General features: G+C 45.3%; 1 protein-coding gene across 3 annotated transcripts in view; it reads left to right on the forward strand.

Moving 5' to 3' along the window:
- The window catches only part of MLLT1 (MLLT1 super elongation complex subunit), a 281,660-nt gene extending 258,456 nt beyond the window's left edge, over nt 1-23,204 (forward strand). For 2 of the 3 annotated variants that reach the window (XM_030218367.1, XM_030218368.1), the window contains 5 exons: nt 3,007-3,118; nt 3,391-3,487; nt 14,247-14,318; nt 14,530-14,601; nt 18,404-23,204. In XM_030218367.1, the coding sequence (XP_030074227.1) occupies nt 3,007-3,118; nt 3,391-3,487; nt 14,247-14,318; nt 14,530-14,601; nt 18,404-18,532 (482 nt within the window). In that variant the 3' untranslated portion in view covers nt 18,533-23,204. Of the gene's footprint in view, nt 1-3,006; nt 3,119-3,390; nt 3,488-14,246; nt 14,319-14,529; nt 14,602-18,403 lie in introns of those variants that run through there. The other variant, XM_030218369.1, reaches the window with a different exon arrangement.
- The last annotated feature ends 318 nt before the right edge of the window (nt 23,205-23,522 follow it).

Here is a 23,522-nt window from a genome sequence, read left to right on the forward strand (position 1 = left end):
TTGTCAGTTCTGGTCCAGACAGAGGTCACATGGCAGACCACTCCTCCATAATATCTTCTCTTTCATTGTAGGGAGAGGGTCTGTTGTATGTCTTCTCCCATCCCTCTGGTGGGGAAGACTTTGCTGAAGCTCGAGCAGAACCGAGGGACCATGATCCTCATCACTCCCTATAGGTCAAGACAGATATGGTTCCCTCTACTTCTGGAGTTGGCCTCCAGAGACCTGTGGAGACTGGACTGTTTTCTGACCCTTATCACTCAGATTGAGGGGTCTCCTACATTTCAATCCCTTGGCCCTCATGACTTGGATGTTGAGAGCTTATAGCTTGCATCCCTTCAACTGCATGAGAGTGTCTCCAGGATCCTGCTTGCTTCCAGGAAAGATTCCACTAAAAGTTCATATAATTTCAAATGGAAGAAGTTTGCTATCTAGTGTGAGGGCAGGGCCCTAGATCCTTTTTCTTGTCCTGCACAGAAAACTGCTTGAGGTACCTTCTGCATTTTTCAGAGTCTGGTCTTAAAACTAACTCTGCATGGGTTCACCTCAGTGCAGTTGGTGCTTCAGCATCACCATATGGATGGTAAGCCCGCCTCTAGTTCAGTTCATAGAGGTTTGCTTTTGCTGAAGCCCCATCAAAGCTCCATCAGTGTTATGGGACCTCAGTGTAATTCTTACCTAGCTGATGAAAGCTCCTTTCGAGCTGCTTTATTCTTGCCATCTGAAGTACCTGACTTGGAAGGTCTTATTTTTAATGGTGGTCACTTCAGCATACAGGGTCAGCGAGCTTCAGGCCCTAATAGCTGATAGTTATGGTTTATATGAAGTTTTATCACAGAGTAGCTACGCACATATCCCAAGTTCTTTCCTAAGGTAGTGTTGGAATTCCATCTTAACCGTCAGTTGTTCTGCCAATATTCTTCCCCAAACCTCATGCCCATCCTGATAAAACCATACTGTGCCCTTTGGACTGCAAGCGAGCCTTGGCATTCTATGTAGAATGGACTAAAACCCCTTAGACAGTCCACCTAGCTTTTTGTTTATTTTGACCCAAATAAGATGGGGCAGCCATTGGTAAATTCACCCTAGCCAATTGGCTGGCAGATTGCATCTCCTTCACTTATGCCCAGGTTGGGTTGGCTCTGGAGTGTCATGGCTCACAATGTCAGAACCATGGCTGTGTCAGTAGCCTACTTGAGGTTGGCCTCCATTGAGATTTGCAAGGTTGCAACGTAGTCAGCCCACACATTCACATCTCACTACTGCCTAGGGCAGATTCCCAGTGTGATGGCTGGTTTGATCAGACAGTCCTGCAGAATTTGTGGTCTAGATTCCAACACCATCCCCCAAGTCCTTTTATTCTGTTCCAGGCTGTACCTCTTTTTTTTTTTTTTTAATTAGTTGCTTGTCCTTGCCTATTGTAGGCCTTCTGTTATCCCCATTTTTGTTTGTCAGCCTGGTATCCAGGGGTTCTCATCTGTGGTAATATACTTGTCCTTGAAGAAATAGATGTTACCTGTAGCAGGTGTTTTCTGAGGACAACAGGATACATATTACCGTATACCCTGCCACCTCTCCTTGCAGTTGAATTCTATCAGCTGTTCTATTCTACTGCCTGGTCCTCGTGCTGCTGATACAGGCTACTGTTATTACCCACGCCGACTACTGCAACAGTGTCTTTTTAGGATGCAAAACCCAAATACTGAAGAGACTCCAAGCTGCCCAAAACACGGCTGCCAGACTTATTTTTGGCAAATCAAAATTCGAAAGTGCATCACCTCTTCAAGCAAAGCTTCACTGGCTCCCCATCAAAGAAAGAATAAATTTTAAGATCAACACAATGACCCACAAGATCATCCACGGCGAATCCCCTGGCTACATGAATGAATTGATCAACCTCCCTGCTAGAAACAGATCTATTTCTTCACGAACTTATCTTAACCTACACCTTCCCAATTGTAGAGGAATTAAATACAAGACCTACTACGCATCCAGTTTCTCCTTTTTGGGCAGCCAGCTTTGGAACGCTATACCCAGACCAATCCGATTAATAAACGACTTCTTGCTCTTTAGAAAAATGCTGAAAGCTCATCTCTTTAAGCAAGCCTACCCAAATGCCCCAACCTAATCTCGCCAACTTCCACCCCCAATTCTGTTCTGACTTAAATACCAACCTCCCATCCTTCTCTTTCCATCTCTTTTTAATTTTATCCCTCCTTACTCTTTCTCCCAAATTACACTATCATATCCTGTCTACCCTCTTTTATCCTAGTCATATATTATTTAGCTCAACTTATCATACACTACTAAGCCCAACTTTACATTGTTTTACTACTGTTTTATTAAAATTCTATTAACTTTGTATTTCAAATTACTATGTAAGCCGCATTGAGCCTGCATTGTGTGGGAAAGCACAGGGTACAAATGTAATAATAATATTTTTTTTTTTTTAAAAGGTGTGTGCTCGTACACGGTCAATGCTGCTAAATGCTTCTAAGTTTTGAACGCTGGGCAGTGATTATGCTGGGTCTCCGTCGGATGTCATGACCCATCTGTGATAGTGTCCTGTTATCCTCAGAGAACATTTTTTTCAATATGTCACAATGAATGGTTTCTAAACTTTTTTTTTTTTTTTTTAAGCAAAATGTAACATTAGACAAAGGGAACGTTGGCACTTATTGCTGTTAAAGGTGGTGCAACCAGATAACATGGGTGATATGGCTGTTGGATAACTTTATTCCTTAAATGAAATAATTTAAAAACCATTGTGTTTATTCAGGTTTCCTTTTTAAATATTACATTTTGATTAAAGCTCAGAAACCATTCAGTGTGACGCATATGCAATAATAGGGGAAATCAGGAAGAGGAGAAAACTTTCAGATCGCTGTATAGCACAAGTTTAACCTTAGAAAGTTTGTGATCAGCAAAACTTTTACTGATGCTGTTGCATATAGGAAATAAGAGAGCTCAAGGTGTTAAATTTCTGTCGTGGATGCTTCCTCTGACCAGGTCCGCTGCGTTCCATGGTGGAGGATCTACAGTCTGAGGAATCTGATGACGATGACAGTTCTTCAGGAGAAGAGGCACGAGCAAAGACCAATCCGGTTAACAGAGACACAAGGTAGTGAAACTTAAACCTTGAGCCCTGTGGTGGTAAGAATATCTAGTTCTGAGGTTATTTAAACCAGTAAACTGAGCAGATCTGTGCAAGGCATTGCTAAATCTCATTCTCTGTACTGATATTGGGGAGAGATATTTTAAATTAATGAGCTAAACGGGTATCACTAGGACTAGGCAGTCATAGGTAGTTTTCATGGGTGCGTTTTTACAAGATGATTTTACCTTGACGTCTCCCTTCAATTCCCTTGTCCTTTTTTAATTTTTAAATTTCAGATTGAGCCACAGCGACAGTGATAGTGACAGCAGTGAGGATTCCTGTCAGCCTAGTCGAGAACCACCACTTGCCCCAAAAGCTCCCCCGGTTAGCAAGGTACGTTTTTTGCAGGAGAAGTCTGTGGAATTGCCCTTTCCTTTCTAGGGAGTTTCTCTGTTCCCTCCCTAAACGACAGACTTCATAGATTAGCAAAGTGTTACAGACCCTTTTAACTTCCAGGTTGAGTTGCTTGTGACCAAAGTCATCTTCCTAAAGCCTAGAAGTCATAAAGGGAAGCTATTCTGACTTTCACTTCCTAACTTCTTCCTCAAGTCTCCCTGCAAGTATCCTCAGAAGGCACTTGTGATTTGCCAGAAGTTGGAACAGCTGCTGGCCTTACAGGCATTCATCCCTGCGCTTCAGAGCAAGAGAGGTGCCCAGAAAGGATGGTTTATTTCGGCCAACTCTAGATCTCAAGAAGGTAAGCCAGACGTTGAGAATCTCGTGGACCGCAGCGTTTCCATGCAGAAGGATAACAATTGCTGTTCGGCGAGGAGAGCATCTTACATCCCTAGATCTCTCCGAAGTGTATCTGCACATTCCTATTTATTCAGATCATCGGAGGTTCTTGTGTTTTTTGTGAGCCTGGGCAGCCATTACCAGTTTCAGATCTTGCCCTTCAGCCTGGCCACAGCACCAAGGACCACCTCCAAGATGATAATGGTTGTGGCGGCACATCTATGGAAGATGGGGTTCTTCCTGAATCAGTCAATCCTTTTGAGAAGAGCAAGAATGCCACCATCTGCATTGTGAATCTCCTTCAGCATCTGTAATGGGTAGTGACTCTAGACAAGCTCGCTGTGACCAGTTCAAAGTTTTGAATACTTGGGCACCCACTTCGATACTCTTTAAGGGCAAAATCTTACTTTTGGAGAGCAAAATTCAGAAGCTTTGCTCTCAGATTTGACCCATCTCAGTTCCCTCATGCTGTCAGCCTGGGAGGTATTGTAGGTTTTTGAGTCGATGGTGGTCACCATTGAGGCAGTGCTGCAGGCAGCAAGAGCACACGTGTCCTCTTCAGGGCGTCCTGTTGTTGGCTTGGTCCTCTGTCAGTGACCTCCATTGCCATTTACTGCTCAGGAGGACTGTGTCTCGCAGTTTGGATGGTGGCCAAATAGGCATAATTTAAGGGTCAATGGATCTTTAGTCCCTGAATTAGTTTTTTTTTTTTTAATTCACAGATGCCAATCTCTCTAGCTAGGGAGTTGTCAGGGACACGTGGTGCAAGAGTGCTAGTTAACACTGAAGGCTACATGGTTCAATAAATTGATTTGAAGACATTGGCCATTTGGTTGGCTGTTCTGGCCTTCCAACACCTAGCTTTCAACAAAGCGGTCAGGGTATTATAAAATGCAATATTAGTGGCCTGTGTCAACAATCAGAGCTCCAAGAGTCATTCTCTGGCACAGGAAACTCAAAGGCTGAAAGTTACCAGACAAGTTGAAGACTTATTCCACCAGGGCTCAGGCCTCGTCTTGGGCTTGCTTCCACTGCAAGATATATGTAGGGTAGCAACTTGGTCATCTCTTCCTTTGTATAAACATTACAGACTTGATGTATATGTAAGGCAGTGGCAGCCTTTAGGGGCCATAGTACTGGCTCAGGAAATGTCCATCTGCCACCCTCGTTGAGTACTGCTTTTGTACACACTTGTCGAGAATGGTGTGCAGAGATAACGAGAAATTGGATATTACCTGCTAATTTTTTTTTTTGAGTTTTTCAAGACCATTCCTGAACCCACTTGGTTGGCTTTGGAAGGGAATTCTCTAAGGAAGTCCAAAGTGGCAAGTCTTGCCTGTATCAGAAAGGCTGTACCTTGCATAATGAAGAAACAACGAGATGCAGAGCTTCATGTACAGTGGGGGAAATAAGTATTTGATCCCTTGCTGATTTTGTAAGTTTGCCCACTGACAAAGACATGAGCAGCCCATAATTGAAGGGTAGGTTATGGTAACAGTGAGAGATAGCACATCACAAATTAAATCCGGAAAATCACATTGTGGAAAGTATATGAATTTATTTGCATTCTGCAGACGGGAAATAAGTATTTTATCCCTCTGGCAAACAAGACCTAATACTGGTGGCAAAACCCTTGTTGGCAAGCACAGCGGTCAGACGTCTTCTGTAGTTGATGATGAGGTTTTGCACACATGTCAGGAGGAATTTTGGTCCACTCCTCTTTGCAGATCATCTCTAAATAATTAAGAGTTCTGGGCTGTCGCTTGGCAACTCGCAGCTTCAGCTCCCTCCATAAGTTTTCAATGGGATTAGGTCTGGTGACTGGCTAGGCCACTCCATGACCCTAATGGCTTCTTCCTGAGCCACTCCTTGTTGCCTTGGCTGTATGTTTGGGTCATTGTCGTGCTGGAGACCCAGCCACGACCATTTTTAAGGCCCTGGCGGAGGGAAGGAGGTGTCACTCAGAATTGTACGGTACATGGCCCCATCCATTCTCCCATTGATGCGGTGAAGTAGTCCTGTGCCCTTAGCAGAGAAACACCCCCAAAACATAACATTTCCACCTCCATGCTTGGACAGTGGGGACGGTGTTCTTTGGGTCATAGGCAGCATTTCTCTTCCTCCAAACACGGCGAGTTGAGTTCATGCCAAAGAGCTCAATTTTTGTTCATCTGACCACAGCACCTTCTCCCAATCACTCTCGGCATCATCCAGGTGTTCACTGCAAACTTCAGACGGGCCGTCACATGTGCCTCCGGAGCAGGGGGACCTTGCGGGCACTGCAGGATTGCAATCCGTTATGTCGTAATGTGTTACAATGGTTTCGTGGTGACAGTGGTCCCAGCTGCCTTGAGATCATTGACAAGTTCCCCCCTTGTAGTTGTAGGCTGATTTCTAACCTCTCTATGATCAAGGATACCCCACGAGGTGAGATTTTGCGTGGAGCCCCAGATCTTTGTCGATTGACAGTCATTTGTACTACTTCCATTTCTTACTATGGCACCAACAGTGTCTCCTTCTCGCCCAGCGTCTTACTGATGGTTTTGTAGCCCATTCCAGCTTGTGGCAGGTGTATGATCTTGTCCCTGACATCCTTAGACAGCTCCTTGCTCTTGGCCATTTTGTAGAGGTTAGAGTCTGACTGATTCACTGAGTCTTGGACAGGGTGTCTTTCATACAGGTGACCATTGCCGACAGCTGTCTGTCATGCACGGTAACAAGTTGATTTGGAGCATCTACCTGGTCTGTAGGGGCCAGATCTCTTACTGGTTGGTGGGGATCAAATACTTATTTCCCTCTGCAGAATGCAATAAATTCATATACTTTCCACAATGTGATTTTCCGGATTTAATTTGTGATGTGCTATCTCTCACTGTTACCAATAACCTACCCTTCAATTATGGGCTGCTCATGTCTTTGTCAGTGGACAAACTTACAAAATCAGCAAGGGATCAAATACTTATTTCCCCACTGTATATAATTCTAGTTTAGGTTCTGGTTATTTCCTTCCTCCTTTGGATTGTTGATGTGTTTGGTTTGGTGGTACCGTTCTGCTTTCAGTATAAATACTAGCTGACTCAGGGTTGCACAAGACCTTATAGGGCAACCCTGAGTCAGTCAGTTCAATCTCTTATCTGCTGGTAAGAGCACATATACCCATTCATCGGGAGTGGTCTGGAGAGACTCAAGAAAAAAGAAAACAGATCAGATTTAATTTCTCCTTGAGTGTAATAACACTTTGCACATTAATTTGGAGGTTATATGCGCACAAAATGTTTAGAAACTAGATCCCAAAAACAAGTTCCTGTTGGTTTCCTTGTAAAATTGTGGATAAAGTTCAAGTTGGCAGTTTTGACTTTCTGTTTCTCATGGTATAGGACATGGGTTACTAAGTATCAGCTATACATGTAATTTAAGGTAGTTTTGTTGTTGTTGGCCTTGGTCCTTTCCTTCATTTAACTGCAGAGTAAAACGTTTCTCAGGGGTGGGGGAGTGGTTAAATTTACATTGTCTATTGGAAATATTGCTGATTAGTTTGAGACGTGTGTGAATGGAGGTTAACAGTTTTTTAAAATTTCATGTTATCTCTATTTGTGCTTTGTAAAATATATGTAATTTGTAACTTGTGTTTTTAGGTTGCTTTGTATATTTGTGGAGAGTGAAAAGACAGATCATCAATTTTTTTAATTTTAAAATCACAAGTACTATATTGCTAGAGGAGTTAGCACCACATATTATGTGCTTTCCATAACCAAAATAATCCTGGACAAGAGGCAGCTATTCTGTAAAAAAAAGATTCTATTCTCCGAGGACAAGCAGGCTGCTTGTTCTCACTGATGGGTGACGTCCACGGCACCCCCTCCAATCGGAATCTTCACTAAGCAAAGACCGGCTCGTGTCATCAGTCTTCTTTTGTCCGCGCTTGGGACGGTCGTGTTTGCTGCCGTTCGTGCCCCTCAGAAGACTTCGCGCGTCTTTCGCGGTTTTTCTACTTTTTTCTCTGTGTTTGTTAAAAAAAAAAAAAAAGAGTTTCCCCTTTTTTCCCGTACTTCTAGCTTTTTCCCAGCGTAAGTATCCTTTCGCTTTCGGGTACGATGTTTTCCCCCTTTTTTTCGGTGCCTATTGTCCATCATCGCAAATTTTGATTTCGCCGGCGTGATTTTTCCGCCCATGTCATCGAAGCCTTCCAGCGGCTTCAAGAAGTGCACCCAGTGCGCCCGGATAATCTCGCTCACTGATAGGCACGCTTCGTGTCTTCAGTGTCTGGGGGCTGGGCACCACCTGCAGGCCTGTAGTCTTTGTGCTCTTTGCAGAAGAGGACTCGGGTAGAGAGATTAGCCCAGTGGAACATTCTGTTCTCCGGCGCTTTGACGGCAGCAGCATCTCGGGATTCGTCGAGTGCATCGGCGTCGGCAGCACCGAAGGTCTTCGGGGAGTGCATAGGCGTCGACGGCATCGAGGCGTATTCCTCCTGCATCGACGGTACCGAGACTTCGGAAGAGTGCGTCGGTGGTACCGGGACCCCCGCTGGTGCTGATATCGTCGGACGGTGGTGCTTCGTCTGGAGTGCAGGTGAGGGCTGTCCATTCCCCTGCTGGTGGCGGTGAGCCTTCGGGTAGGTCTCCTCCTGCCCTGAGGGCTCCTGCGGTACAGCCCCCACCGGGATCGACCTTCTTCGGACCCTGCCCCGAGGGAAGCGACGGCTGATTCAACGTCCTCCTCATCGGTACCGGGGAGCTCCGGTGATATGCTTCGCTTGAAAAAGTCGAAGAAAGCATCGTCACCGGTCACCTTCCCGACTTGGTACCGGGAGCTCTGGGGTCACCGAGGGAGTCGGCACCCAGCAGGGCATCGGCACGGGAGGGACCGCTTCACCCTCCATCCAGGAGGTGTCGGTGCGCTCTACCCCGGACAGCCCGGTACCGCCTCCGCACCTGGAACAGATTTTGACCTCGACGCCTGCACCGGCTTCTCAGTCTTTCTCCACAGCCGCTCTGCACGAGGAGTCCTCTGGGCCGTTCTTCCAGGCATCCCTGGAAGAGCTGTTACGCCCTTCTCCGGTACCGGGGGTGCTTGCGCCACCGGTGCCGTCGAGTGAGGCGACAGCTGGCCCTTTGCCCGGGGTGAGGTCGGCTTCGGCTGCCTCCCAGGTGGACTCCCCGACGACGTCGGGGGAGGGAGCTTCGCCGCTGCCGGCCAGGGAGTCCACCTCTCAACGCTCCCACCGTGGCCGTGTTTCCACGGAGTCGGAACGGGCGCGGCTTCAGACGCAGGTTCGTGAACTTGTCTGATACCGATGATGAGGCCTCGTGGGAGGCGGAGGAGGACATCAGATATTTCTCTGACGAGGAGTCTGATGGCCTTCCTTCTGACCCCACTCCCTCCCCTGAAAGGCAGCTTTCTCCTTCCGAGAGTCTGTCTTTCTCGGCCTTTGTCCGGGAGATGTCTACGGCCACCCCCTTCCCGGTGGTCGTGGAGGATGAGCCAAGGGCTGAGATGTTTGAGCTCTTGGACTATCCTTCTCCACCTAAGGAAGCGTCCACAGTACCCATGCATCATGTCCTAAAAAAGACATTGCCTGGCGAACTGGACCAAGCCACTAACTAATCCCCACATTCCCAAGAAGATCGAATCCCAGTATCGGATCCATGGGGACCAGAGCTGATGCGCACTCAGTTGTCTCACGACTCTGGTGTGGTGGATCTGGCCTGAAGAGGCTAAGAGTTCTAGGGAGCATGCTTCGACGCCCCCCGGGCAAGGACCCCAGAACCTTAGACTCCTTTGGGAGGAAGGCCTATCATTCTTCCATTGCTCGTGGCCAAGATTCAATCGTACCAGCTCTACACGAGCATTCATGTGCGGAACAATGTGCGGCTGCTGGCGGACTTGGTGGACAAGCTCCCTTCTGAGCAAGCCAAGCCATTTCAGGAGGTGGTCTGGCAGCTGAAAGCATGTAGGAAATTCCTGGCCAGAGGGGTATTTGATACCTTTGATGTTGCGTCCAGGGCCGCTGCTCAAGGTGTGGTGATGCGCAGACTCTCATGGCTGCGTGCCTCCGACCTGGAGAATAGGATCCAGCAGCGGATTGTGGACTCCCCTTGCCGAGCGGATAACATTTTTGGAGAAAAGGTTGAACAGGTGGTAGAACAGCTCCACCAGCGGGATAACGCTTTTGACAAATTCTCCCGCCGGCAGCCTTCAGCATCTACCTCTTCAGGTAGACGTTTTTATGGGGGAAGGAGGGCTGTTCCTTACTCTTCTGGTAAGCGTAGGTACAATCCTCCTTCTCGACAGCCTGCGGCCCATGCTAAGCCCCAGCACGCTCGCTCTCGTCAGCAGCGTGCGCCTCAGCAAGGCCCCACGGCTCCCCAGCAAAAGCAGGGGGCAAGCTTTTGACTGGCTCCAGCAGAGCATAGCCGAGATCAAAGTGTCCGTGCCGGACGACCTGCCGGTCAGGGGGAGGTTGAAAGTTTTTCACCAAAGGTGGCCTTTTATAACCTCCGACCGTTGGGTTCTTCAAATAGTCCGGAAAGGATACGCCCTCAATTTGGCCTCCATGCCTCCAAATTGCCCACCGGGAGCTCAGTCTTTCAGCTTCCAGCACAAGCAGGTACTTGCAGAGGAACTCTCCGCCCTTCTCAGCGCCAATACGGTCGAGCCCGTGCCACCGGGGCAAGAGGGGCTGGGATTCTATTCCAGGTACTTCCTTGTGGAAAAGAAAACAGGGGGGATTCGTCCCATCCTGGACCTAAGGACCCTGAACAAATATTTGGTCAAGGAAAAGTTCAGGATGCTTTCCCTGGGCACCCTTCTTCCCATGATTCAGGAAAAAGATTGGCTATGCTCTCTAGACTTAAAGGATGCTAACACGCGTATTCCGATACTGCCAGCTCACAGACAATATCTTCGATTCCGTCTGGGAACACGTCACTTCCAGTACTGTGTGCTACCCTTTGGGCTCGCCTCCGCGCCCAGGGTGTTCACGAAGTGCCTGGCTGTGGTAGCAGCAGCGCTCAGCAGGCTTGGAGTGTACGTGTTCCCTTATCTCGACAATTGGCTGGTGAAGAACACATCCGAGGCAGGAGCTCTACAGTCCATGCAGATGACTATTCGACTCCTGGAGCTATTGGGGTTTGTGATAAATTATCCAAAGTCCCATCTTCTCCCAGTACAGAGACTCGAATTCATAGGAGCTCTGCTGGATTCTCGGACGTCTCGTGCCTATCTTCCAGAGACAAGGGCCAACAATCTGTTGTCCCTCGTCTCCCGGGTGCGAGCGTCCCAGCAGATCACAGCTCGGCAGATGTTGAGATTGCTCGGCCACATGGCCTCCACAGTTCATGTGACTCCCATGGCTCGTCTTCGCATGCGATCTGCTCAATGGACCCTAGCTTCCCAGTGGTTTCAGGCTGCTGGGGATCTAGAGGACGTGATCCACCTGTCCACGAGTTTTCTCAAATCCCTGCACTGGTGGACGATTTGGTCCAATTTGACTCTGGGACGCCCTTTCCAAATTCCTCAGCCGCAAAAAGTGCTGACTACGGTCGACAGGTTGAGCAGGATTATGCAACCTCACGAGTGGTCGCTCAACTCCAGAGTAGTGCACCCCCTTGGTAGATCTCTTCGCATCTCAAGCCAACCACAAGGTCCCTCAGTTCTGTTCCAGACTTCAGGCCCACGGCCGACTGGCATCGGATGCCTTCCTCCTGGATTGGGGGGAAGGCCTGCTGTATGCTTATCCTCCCATACCTCTGGTGGGGAAGACTTCGCTGAAACTCAAGCAGGACCGAGGCACCATGATTCTGATTGCTCCTTTTTGGCCGCGTCAGATCTGGTTCCCTCTTCTTCTGGAGTTGTCCTCCGAAGAACCGTGGAGATTGGAGTGTTTTCCGACCCTCATCAACCAGAACGAAGGGGCACTTCTGCATCCCAACCTCCAGTCTCTGGCTCTCACAACCTGGATGTTGAGAGCGTAGACTTTGCCTCTTTGGGTCTGTCGGAGGGTGTCTCCCGTGTCTTGCTTGCTTCCAGGAAAGATTCCACTAAGAGGAGTTACTTCTTTTTATGAAGGAGGTTTACCGTCTGGTGTGACAGCAAGGCCTTAGATCCTCACTCTTGTCCTACACAGACCCTGCTTGACTACCTTCTGCACTTGTCTGAGTCTGGTCTCAAGACCAACTCTGTAAGGGTTCACCTTAGCGCAATCAGTGCATACCATTACCGTGTGGAAGGTAAGTCGATCTCGGGACAGCCTTTAGTTCGCTTTATGAGAGGTTTGCTTTTGTCAAAGCCCCCCATCAAACCTCCTACAGTGTCATGGGATCTCAATGTCGTTCTCACCCAGCTGATGAAACCTCCTTTTGAGCCACTGAATTCATGCCATCTGAAGTACTTGACCTGGAAGGTCATTTTCTTGGTGGCAGTTACTTCAGCTCGTAGAGTCAGTGAGCTTCAGGCCCTGGTAGCCCATGCCCCTTACACCAAATTTCATCATAATAGAGTAGTCCTCCGCACTCACCCTAAGTTCTTGCCGAAGGTGGTGTCTGAGTTCCATCTGAAGCAGTCAATTGTCTTGCCAACATTCTTTCTCCGTCCGCATTCCTGCCCTGCTGAACGTCAACTGCACACATTGGACTGCAAAAGAGCATTGGCCTTCTATCTGGAGCGGACACAGCCCAACAGACAGTCCGCCCAAATGTTTGTTTCTTTTGATCCCAACAGGAGGGGAGTGACTGTGGGGAAACGCACCTTATCAAATTGGTTAGCAGACTGCATTTCCTTCACTTACGCCCAGGCTGGGCTGGCTCTTGAGGGTCATGTCACGGCTCACAATGTTAGAGCCATGGCAGCTTCAGTGGCCCACTTGAAGTCAGCCACTATTGAAGAGATTTGCAAGGCTGCTACTTGGGCATCTGTCCACACATTCACATCTCACTGCCTGCAGCAGGATACCCGACGCGACAGTCGGTGCTTCAGAATCTGTTTGGGGTTTAGAATCCAACTCCACCCCCCTAGGCCCATTTTTTGTTCTGTTCCAGGCTACACTCTCAGTTAGTTGGATAAGTTGTTAGGTCAATCTCAGTTATGTCCTCGCCGTTAAGAGGCCCAATTGACCATGTTTGTTGTTTTGAGTGAGCCTGGGGGCTAGGGATACCCCATCAGTGAGAACAAGCAGCCTGCTTGTCCTCGGAGAAAGCGAATGCTACATACCTGTAGAAGGTATTTTCCGAGGACAGCAGGCTGATTGTTCTCACAAACCCGCCCGCCTCCCCTTTGGAGTTGTGTCTTCCCTTGTCTTTGTCTTGCTACATACGGGACTGACGAACACGAGCCGGTTCGGGCGGGAAGGCGGTGCGCATGGGCGCGCGAGGGCTAGCAAACGTCTTTGCTAGTGAAGATTCCGATTGGAGGGGCTGCTGTGGACGTCACCCATCAGTGAGAACAATCAGCCTGCTGTCCTCGGAGAATACCTTCTACAGGTATGTAGCATTCGCTTTCTCCCCCCCCCCCACCCCCCCAAAAAAAAAAGTCTTTTCAGCAGTGCACATAGGAAATTTTAATTAAGTTTTTGTGGAAGCTTAGCTGCTGATTCTGTTAAATATCATGTAGCCTACTGCTCAGCTTTGTGTGCAGAGACCAGCAAAAGCACCAGAAGTCATCCTGTAATTTAAGTAGTATTGTTAATTGCTTAAAGGTAATTGGTACAAATGAGGTGGTCAGGCACATGGGGCTTCTTGATCCATTCTGTTGGCAGTGTGGAGTTGAGGTTATTTTGCTGGTTTGCCCATACAAGTTTCTCTCGGAAAGTTAAGTGAAGCTCATGCTGTGTGTGTTCTTTTCTTGATATTGATCATCAATGGTGTCACATCCATGACCGTACAACCCATTGCAATTTTGAGAAAAAATAAGTGGTTCTACTAAGAAAATGGGTCGGGCAGAACCTGTAGTTGAGGGCATACATTTAAACCCAGGCATCACAATTTCACAACGTGATTTTGAATAATTTAGAGATTGCTTTATTGAGGGGAAAACTGCATACAAAATAAGGAGACCCCCTCCCCCTCAAAAAATTTCTCTAGATAGAGATTAAGATTGTACAGATCACAGCTTTGTCAGCAGTGCTCTTCCGCCTGAAGTGCCTCCAATTCTTGCTCCTAAACAGACGTGATTTTCTTGATAACCAAAATAAGCATATTAGCACAGATACATAAGTATATTTCATGAATATTCATTGCTGTTATCTTGTCTGAGTGAGGGCGGGCGGTCTTGAGGGCCAGCATTTTAAGGGATGAGCTGAGCAGATTTGCTTCTGGTTTTCATGGTGTGTGAGAGTAAATGCATCTTCTCCCGTTTACAGACTACTGGTAGGAAAAGTCCTGAACCTTGTGTCAAGCCAGAGAAAATACTGAAGAAGGGAACCTATGACAAGGTAAAGGCCAGTGCAGGTCAATAATTACTTCAGGAGGAGCCAGGCTACAGTGTTGGGGTGGAGAAAGGAGGCTGGACAGTATAGGTTAACCTTTTGGCATCAGGGGAACATTAATTTTATGTACTTACTGTTGATACAAAATTGGAGGTGGCATTAGTTAAGGTGTGCCTTCAGCACTGCCATACCACTGAAATGTCTGTACTTTCCCCAGGCATACACAGATGAGCTGGTGGAACTGCACAGACGGTTAATGGCTCTCCGGGAGCGCAATGTTTTACAGCAGGTACAGAATGCTTCATTTTATGTTCGGTTCTACGTTTTTTGTGGGATTTTTAAAACTTAATATTTTCTCTCAAAGAACTGCACTGACCTTAAATAGCAATTGCTGCTGGTTCCTTTATGTTTTCATCTTGTTCAGAGCCACACTCTATTTGGCTACATTGTCATCAGCCACTTCTACCTGGGTCTTTCCACATTTTTAACATACACTAGCTTTTCTGTCAGTTCTCGGCATAGTAAACATTGCAGCTCCTTCTGGAAGCTGGTATGTATGCACTCAGTCTATGCACTAATTGTCACCGTTGTGCAGTGACTGCAGTTGTTCCAGTTATCTGCCCCACATGTGAGGACTGGAAACATCATAGCCAGCTGGTAGACTTGGCAATCAAACCCAAGTTTCTAGTATAAACACAGGTGGGCAGAGGTTAGTGTATAGGGTAATAGTTCAATACAGAAGGGAAGGAGAGCAGTACTGGTTAACATGACCCATACCCATGGTACTGGGCTTGATGAACACCAGGTCACTGTGGCAGCTTTAAAAAAAAAAAAAGGGACCTGGTGCCTAGGTTTTGAAGCCTTGAATGTATAAGTTTTTCTTAAAAGTCCATAAGCCCATTAAGAAGATAGACTTGGGAAAATCCAGTGCTTATTTCTAGGATAAGCAGCATAAAATGTATTGTACTGTTTTGGAATCTTGCCAGTTACTTGTAACCTGGATTGGCCAGTGGAAACAGGATGCTGAGCTTGATGGACCTTTGGTCTGTCCCAGTATGGCAACACATGTTCTTGGGACAGGGCTGTGGAGAGCAAGGCAGGAGGTAACAGAGCAGGGCTAGGTTTGCGGGGGGGGGGGGGGGGGCAGGAGGAAACAAGAGCCAGGTTGTATGTGTGCTGCAAGGGAAGGGAGAGCGCTGGGTGTCACTGTGCTTTTGAGGGGGGAGAATTGGGTGTCTGCTGTGGGGATGGGATAGGTAGAGAGCTGTTTCATCTGAATACTACAGGAGGGAGAGATCTAGGTGTATGGGTGCCATGGTGAGGAGAGCATGCTGGGTATCTGCTGTAGGGAAGGGAGGAAAAGCTGAGTTTTGTACTTTAGAGGGGAGGGAATCTGATTTGCTGTGGAGATGGGATAAGGAGAGAGCGGGTTGCATCTGTGTGCCACAGAAGAGAGCTGGATGTCCATGTGCGGGAGGGGGGATGAAGGAAGAGAGAGCGCTGAGTGTCTGTGTGTTGGGGTGCAGGAACTGGGGACATATGTGTAGGTGGAGGAGAGAAGTCTAGACAGAGATATGGAGAAATTTAGTTATAGTAGGGAGAAGGATCATTAGGAGACAGCTAGATGGGGCTTGTATACCACAGAAGGATATAAGGAATGATGGTCATTGAAAGATAGCTACAGGGGGGCATATCCTGGTTTGGGGGAGGGGTGATTTGAGAGACATCAGTGGGAGTTTGTGTGTTGGGTGGAGGCAGAGAGAGAAATTGAGGAGTAACCGTCCTGGAAAGGCAGCCCACATGGAGTATTCTTGATCAGGAAAGTATCTGGAGTGCTAGCAAATGCAGAAATGATCTATAAGGAGCATTGTTACTGAGGAGGAGATTCTCCAGCAGCCTTTTTTGGAAGGATCAGTTTACATTTTTAAAGAATCTGGGTTTTGTTTTGTTTTGTTTTGTTAAGGAGGGGAGAGAGATTCAGAGAGGCTATTGCTGGGGGTGAGGAAGTGGCAAGGCAGCTGCTAGGATAGCTGGGTAGGTGATAGTCTTTAGGCTATGGTTATGGGAGTGGGTGGACTAGGGGTTAAAACTACAGCTGCTGGGGGCAAATAGGCAATAGGGAGAGAGGCTAAGGCTGTAGCTTCTGTGGGTGGGTGTACTAACCCCACTCACTCAAAACAGTCTAGCTTCTCCCTTATTGCCCCAGAAATTACAGGCTAAAGCCCTCCTGCATTGCCAGATTCGCTGTTAGTTGGTGGATGATAGAGCAGTAGCTTCTTATCTGCTTCTTCCGTGTTACTTTAATAAATAACTTGCTGTGCATCACCTTGAGCACATTACGATATATAAACGTGCATAAATAAATACAATTTCCTGTCATTCCAAGTCAGGATCTAGAAGCCAATCCAAAAATCTAGGAGCCAAAGAAAATTTGTCCAGCCCTACCATAGTATGAGTCATTTTATGTAAGCAGAGACATGTTTATATGAAAATAAACTTGCTTCTGATTACACAAAAGTGGTTATTTTAGAAGCTCTATTCTTGTTTGGATGTGTGGAAACTTGATTTAGACATCCATATTGCATGGACATCCAAATCCCAATTTTACATAGACAAGGTATGAATGTCTAACATTACAGTATGTCCATATGGCAGGGGAGTGTGATCTAGGCATATGTTGGACAGGACTAGAGAAGCAAAATATGGATGTCCCACTCCGATCACAGAAGGGGGAAGGGATGTCCAAGTCTGAAAAGATGGACATTGTTATTTATACGTGATGCTTGTCATGTCCAGGTTACAGAATGGTGCTGTGAGCAGCTCTCCATTGGAGGGATTAAGGCACTACACCTCCCTAATCTCCCAGTGGTTGCTGTCCCCCTCCCTCACCCCTGTATGTGAAACTTGCAAGGGATACCAGTATTTGTCAGTTTCAGGTATTATGGACATTCTTAACAGAGCAACATGCAGATCTGAGGAGTAGCCCAAAGTTAATGCAGTGGTCTGGGAACCAAAGAACCAAGGTTCAAATCCTACTTCAGCTAATTTTTTTTTAACCTGAATGACACCTGCAAGCCTGAAGGCTATTGAAGTGATGTGCATTCAGGTACAATAGGTATTTTATGTTCCTGGAGGCTCACAAAAAAAAAAAAAAGGTGAAGTCTTTGTGCAAAGACAACAGAGCAATAATCCTCCACAATCAACAGCATGAACAGGAAACAGCAGAGGCAACCAAATAGGGACAGTACACCAAGGTGCACAATTTTCCTTTATAAAGTATCTTCAACTGACTCTACGCAGGCTGTGTTGCAGCCTGTCGACCTGCATCAGGAGTCTGAAGATCACAATTCCACTGTCAAATTCAAAATCGAAGCATCAGGACCGCTTGACAACTGAGTATCACAAATAAAACTGGTCTTGTTCAATTCCAGAAACACTAGTAGTCCGTAAAGTAAAGCGTTTCTGGAACTGAACAAAATCATTTTTATTTGCGATATTCAGTTGTCAAGCGGTCCTGATGCTTCGAGTTTGAATTTGACAGTGGAACTGTGATCTTCAGACTCTGATGCAGGTCGAGAGGCTGCAACACAGCCTGTGTCAAGTCGGTTTGAAAACACTTTTATAAAGGAAAATTGTACACCTTGGTGTATTGTCCCTATTTTGATTGCCTCCGCTGTTTCCTGATCATGGACGTCTATGGGGCCATTTTATAAGGTGTATGTTCCTATGCTGCCACACAGACATCCATGTCCCTTGTTTTGCCCCTGTTCATAATTTGGATGTTTGTAAAATGGATTTTCATGCTCACATGTATTTTAGAACAGGCTTTTTATTTTAAAGCTTTGTTTTGGTGGGCAGTAGATAGAGAAGCATTGGTAGGGATTTGTGAGGAAGGTAGAGGGAGCAGAACAGAGGAAGCTAAAATTTATCTGAAAAAGTTGTTTTCCAGTAAACTTCATAATAAAACTGAAAAGGCATGTGCAGATTTTGATGGCTTACATTTTCATGTCAAAGAATTTATATTTTCATAATTTAGTGGTTTACACTGTCATTAATCATCTTTCTTAATCATCTTTCTTGTGTTCTCCCAGATTGTAAACCTCATCGAGGAAACGGGTCATTTTAATGTTACCAACACAACCTTTGACTTTGACCTTTTCTCTCTGGATGAAACAACTGTTCGAAAACTGCAGAGTTACCTGGAAGCAGTGGCAACATGACCCATGGCCTGAGCAGAGCACTGCTTTTGAGACCTAAAATTCCTGTGTGCCGGTGTTAGGAAACCAACCCGTGGAACTAGGCTTTTTATTTCCTCTCCCTTCTCTCTTTTAAAAAAAAAAACTCCTGATTCACACAAAACACACTGCCTTAGAACAGCCATACTCGGCAAATGCACTCTTTTCCATCAGCTTAGAACCAGCTCTCATTGTTCAAGTTTCTGTTCTCCTACCCCACCAGCCAAAACAGGAAGGTATGAGCAGATGAAAGACTGAGTGATGCAGAAAGCGATTTTTGTTTTAAGAAGTGGCTTTTAGATTTGATATCACTCCTCTTATTCACCTGTCTGTGCAGGGAGTTCTTGATGGATCTGTAGACCGCTGTTGGTGACAATAAGGGACGTCAAGTCGACTAGTCCATGCAACAGTGGTTACCCTCAAATCTGTTGACTCTTCTCTTTTTCTGTGACCTGTAAAAAGAGGAGCTTTTTCCAGAAAGTGAAAAAAATCCATACTTTGACTAAATGAGTTTGACTTCAGTTGCCAGTGAGAAGAAGATGGAGGCACCCAGGGCTGCTCCTGGCTAAGAAAGCTTCTGTGAATCATTTTTTGATCTCTAGAGGGAGCTCTTTCACTTACAGGGCACCAAAAGCCTTATACTACATTTCAGCAAAGCTTACTGTGGCGAGTACCACAGACATTGAAGGTTTCCACCAGTCAGCTCTCTGGAGAATTTTGTTAAGACTGCTTTCCAAAGCAAGGCCAAGCTCATCTCTCCTTATCCCTCATCTGCTTTAAACATTAATAGGACTGTAAAACTGTAAGCTGTATTTTATGTGTGAGAAAGGCCTTGATGGGTTGAAGATTTTGAGGGTGCAGAGACTTTTTTTTTTTTAATGGGGGGTGCAGTCTAAAAGTTGAATGGTGATTCAGCATTTTTTTATAGGATGGACTGCCTATATAACTATTTCTTCAGTGTTTGAATACCTTTGCCAAAACATAGGTTTTTCCTAAATTTACTTGTTCTTAAAGTTTCCTCTGTAGCCCCTATAATAGTGGCAATACACTATGGGAAAATAGAAGCAAGGTTGTTACATTATATAGTAATTTAAAAAAAATGTTTTAAATGGACACATTGAAAAACCTCATGAAAGATGTAGGAAGAATGGTACCATGTTCTGATGCCTCTTTGGGCTGACACATCTGTGCCTGCTGTTTGATTTCTTAGTGATATGTACGCCAAACACTTTGTTTCATAACATGTGAAAAGGCTCCTATGAATCTGAAGTTGTGCTCACATCTTGTGACATCACACATTCTGCCAGTTATTCCTTATTGTCATAACGAGAATGCAGGGGCCCAGGGCTGAAATTTGGAAGGAGGGCCCCCAAAGCTTTTAGCAGGCTGTGCCACCTTCAACTATAGGCAGGCTTAGGGCCTCCTATAACATGGAGACAGAGCATTTGCCCTGTTTGCACTCTCCTAACACCAGCACTGCAAGAATGATCAGAGCTTGGAGGCTGCATGAAGCCATCTTCATTATTATAGTGCACATGAGTTTTAAATGCTTGCTTTTTTTTTTTCCTCACATATATCCATCTTTACTCTCTGGTTATTACTGGATATCTGTCCTGCGCCCCTTCCCCCCTCCTCAAGGCTTATAGAGGGCCCATCTTTTGCAGTCACTAGACTTTTATCCTGGTACCTCACTGACCGCCACCACCACTTCCACTCCTTCCCTGTTTGACCTGGTACCTAGATAATTGCTTCTTCTCAAAGTTTGGTTTGAAGGCACATATGAATCCAAGGTTCATAGGAGGTTCAGACCTGTAATCCTTGGCCAGACTGCTGAAGAAGTTGTCAGAATCCTTTTCTGGGAGCACAGCTTCTGCAACATTCCAATCCTAGTCACCCATGCAGGTAGAGCAAACTTGGGCTGTTATGCTGAGCCTCCTGCATAGCGTCACATATAGCCTTTGTGTGTGTTCAGTACAAAAACCAGCATGTAAGCTAAGATAATATAATCCTAGAAGTCATTGAGTGGGTACACACACAAGTCACTGAACATTATTAGTTTCAAGTGATATCACGGAGTAGAAAACTTTAGTAAATATTTTGAAGCAGATGTCAAAGCACAAACACTAATGAGATACACTTTTGCGGTTAAACTATTTCTGTTTTGCAAAGCACTGTTCTATTTATAGCCAGTCAATCCTGCATTGTGTGTTTAAAATTGTTTTTAAATATTACTTTCTTATATTCAGCTTTTGCTTTTATAAAAATGACATGTGGCTTTATTTAAATTTTGTATGTGAGAAAAAGTTCTTGCCAAATTTGCTAGCAGAGTGCTGCAAAGATAGCAAAAAAAAAGGGGGGGAAGAATTAAAAATATTGCTAATGATGTGGATGTACACAGCTGATTTTCTTTAACTTCTGTGATAACACGGTTATAAGTTTTAAACTGAAAACGGGGACACCCCCCCCCCCCCAAAGAAACAAGGCTACATAGTCTTTCATTTCTAGTATTCAGATGTCTTTCAGTGTTAATTTCTGATTTGTTATTTTTCCCCTTTGTCTTGGTGATGCAATAGCTGTTGAGAATTTGCAATATTTGTAGTGAACAGCTCAATGTAAGCTGGGTTATGTTAACCTGGATTTCTGTTCCATTTTGTTTGATTGTCCCACAGCTGTAGTTAAGGTAGCTGTTTTTAGTTTTCATGGTAATTTACATACTAGTTTTATTTTAGAAACTGGGTCACAGTGACCCAGGTGCCAGATGGCTACTGGAGAGGAACTGTGCCATGGCCAGCTGGCCACCTATTTGGGATAGGGGCATTTTGGGCCTGGGTACAATACCCTGTAGGAAGAAGCCCAAATCTGTCGTAACTTGATCAATACTTTTGCTATTAGATGTAAATTTTGGTGATTTGGAGTAATGAAAATATGCAAGTTTTTCTCTCATAGATTTTTCTCTTAAACTTTCAGCTTAGTATTCAAAACCTTCAAATAGGAATATGTACTTCTGTTATATTAGCACTTAATTTTGGTTTGTCAGAGTGAAACTTTAACTGTTAGCTGTACCTGCTTGTTCAGTTATCTAAGGAACACCTCTCCCCGATGTCTAGTAATGTCTCCTTTTGTGAGGCAACTTAGATCTATCTTGATGGCTTCCGTTTCTGCTTTTCTTTGCTCATTTTCTTTTCATTTCCACTTTCAGAATTCCTTTCAATTTGTTCAGCTTCCAGTTTGGGGAAAGCAAGAGTTTCTCCTTCAGATTTTCTTCCCTAAATGACTAGGATCCCTTCTGTGTCCCAGAATCCAAGAGAGGATTTCTGTTGCTCATCCTCCCTTACAGGCATTTAACTCAGCAACATGGGGAGTTTCAGACGGATTCTTTTCCTCTCTTTAAAGGAAAAGCTGGATCCTGGGGATCTAGAACAGCTTGCTACAGCAGACTTCTCTCTGAAGGCTTGCATCCACTTTTCTTCACTTATGGAATTACCGGCATTGCATATGAAGTCTTCCTGCATATGGCAGTGCAAACATTAGTAACTTTTTATTGGCTAGTGTCCCATCCTGTACCAGCAACTAAAATAGTACATATATAGGTGTTGAAGAGTGTGACTGTGCTACATATACTTGTAGTAAGAAGGAAATTTGTTTCCCTCCCCTTTAATTTTGTTAAATAGGAAGATTTGACTGCAGCTATATTTTTGTTCTTTGAGTCTTAAGATCCCAGAGTGCTGGCCAGCAAGATTAGGCGACCTGATATGGAGGCAGGATATACTCATAACTTAGGAGGTGGGAGAAGAGAACATGGTCTCCAAATTGCGCAGTGTTCAGGATACTTTGCTAGTGGTTTTAAACTTGCTTGTAATTCATCACCGATGATCGTTCAAGAATCTGGAAATCCTCCTTTATATAGATTTAACAGGTAACCCCTTTTAATTTTTTCCCCTAAACCAAGGACACTGATTAGGACTTATCCATAGAGATTCCAGTTTCTGTTGCTTCAGTATTAAAACCATAGCCTGAATCTTCTGATGCATCTTTCTCCCAGTGGGGACAAAGGAGTATTTAAGGAGAGTTCTGTTTGTATTAGGACAACAAGTATTTCGGGGTGACATTATTTAAACCCTTCCTAAAATGTGAACCCACCAGTATTCTGTGTTATCCTTTAAAGCTACTGTCAAGGAATTATAGAATATGGCATTCTCCTATATCTGATCCAGCTGTTCCGAAGTCAATGGAATCTTTATAGAACAGGTGACTTTGCTAAGTTACCTAGAAAGTTGTCATAGTAGCTTTTTCTAGAAGATGCAGGCACTTTATCCTGTTTGTCCATGGTATAGAGAGTTTGTACTTATTTACTTCAACTATTCAGGCAATTGTGCATATGGCTTATAAGAGTATCCAGGTAGTTATCGGTATTATCTAAAGTTAGAGACTTCCCTTCACTGGTAGGGAGTACTTCTGCTTTGTGAAATGTATTGCCTCAAGTCTCTCCAGCTTCTATAGCCATAAGTTGGCTTGCTCTAGCAATTTTTCTTAACAGTGAAGCTGTTTAACCTATTTGGGGGGTTTGAGTGCATGAAGAGAGGCTCTTAAGTCCATATTGAGGGAAGGGAAATGGGACTTGATATACCGCCTTTCTGAGGTTTTTGCAACTACATTCAAAGTGGTTTACATATATTCAGGTACTTATTTTGTACCAGAGGCAATGGAGGATTAAGTGACTTGCCCAAAGTCACAAGGAGATGCAGTGGGAATCGAACTCAGTTCCCCAGGATCAAAGTCCACTAAGGGCACAGGCCTCTTAGTGGGGAAGATTATCTATAGAAATTGGGAGATGATACAGTAAGATTTAACTTAGAAGTCCCGGAGAACTACTTTTCCATCTTAGCTTATCCTTTGTTCCCAAGTGCCAGGTTCAAAAATGGAAGAAATGTTGAAATTGTAGTTTTAAATTTGCATTTTGGATGTAGTTGCAATC

This window comes from Microcaecilia unicolor, chromosome 11 (genome assembly GCF_901765095.1).
Source record: "Microcaecilia unicolor chromosome 11, aMicUni1.1, whole genome shotgun sequence".
In the NCBI taxonomy this organism is placed as follows: Eukaryota; Metazoa; Chordata; class Amphibia; order Gymnophiona; family Siphonopidae; genus Microcaecilia; species Microcaecilia unicolor.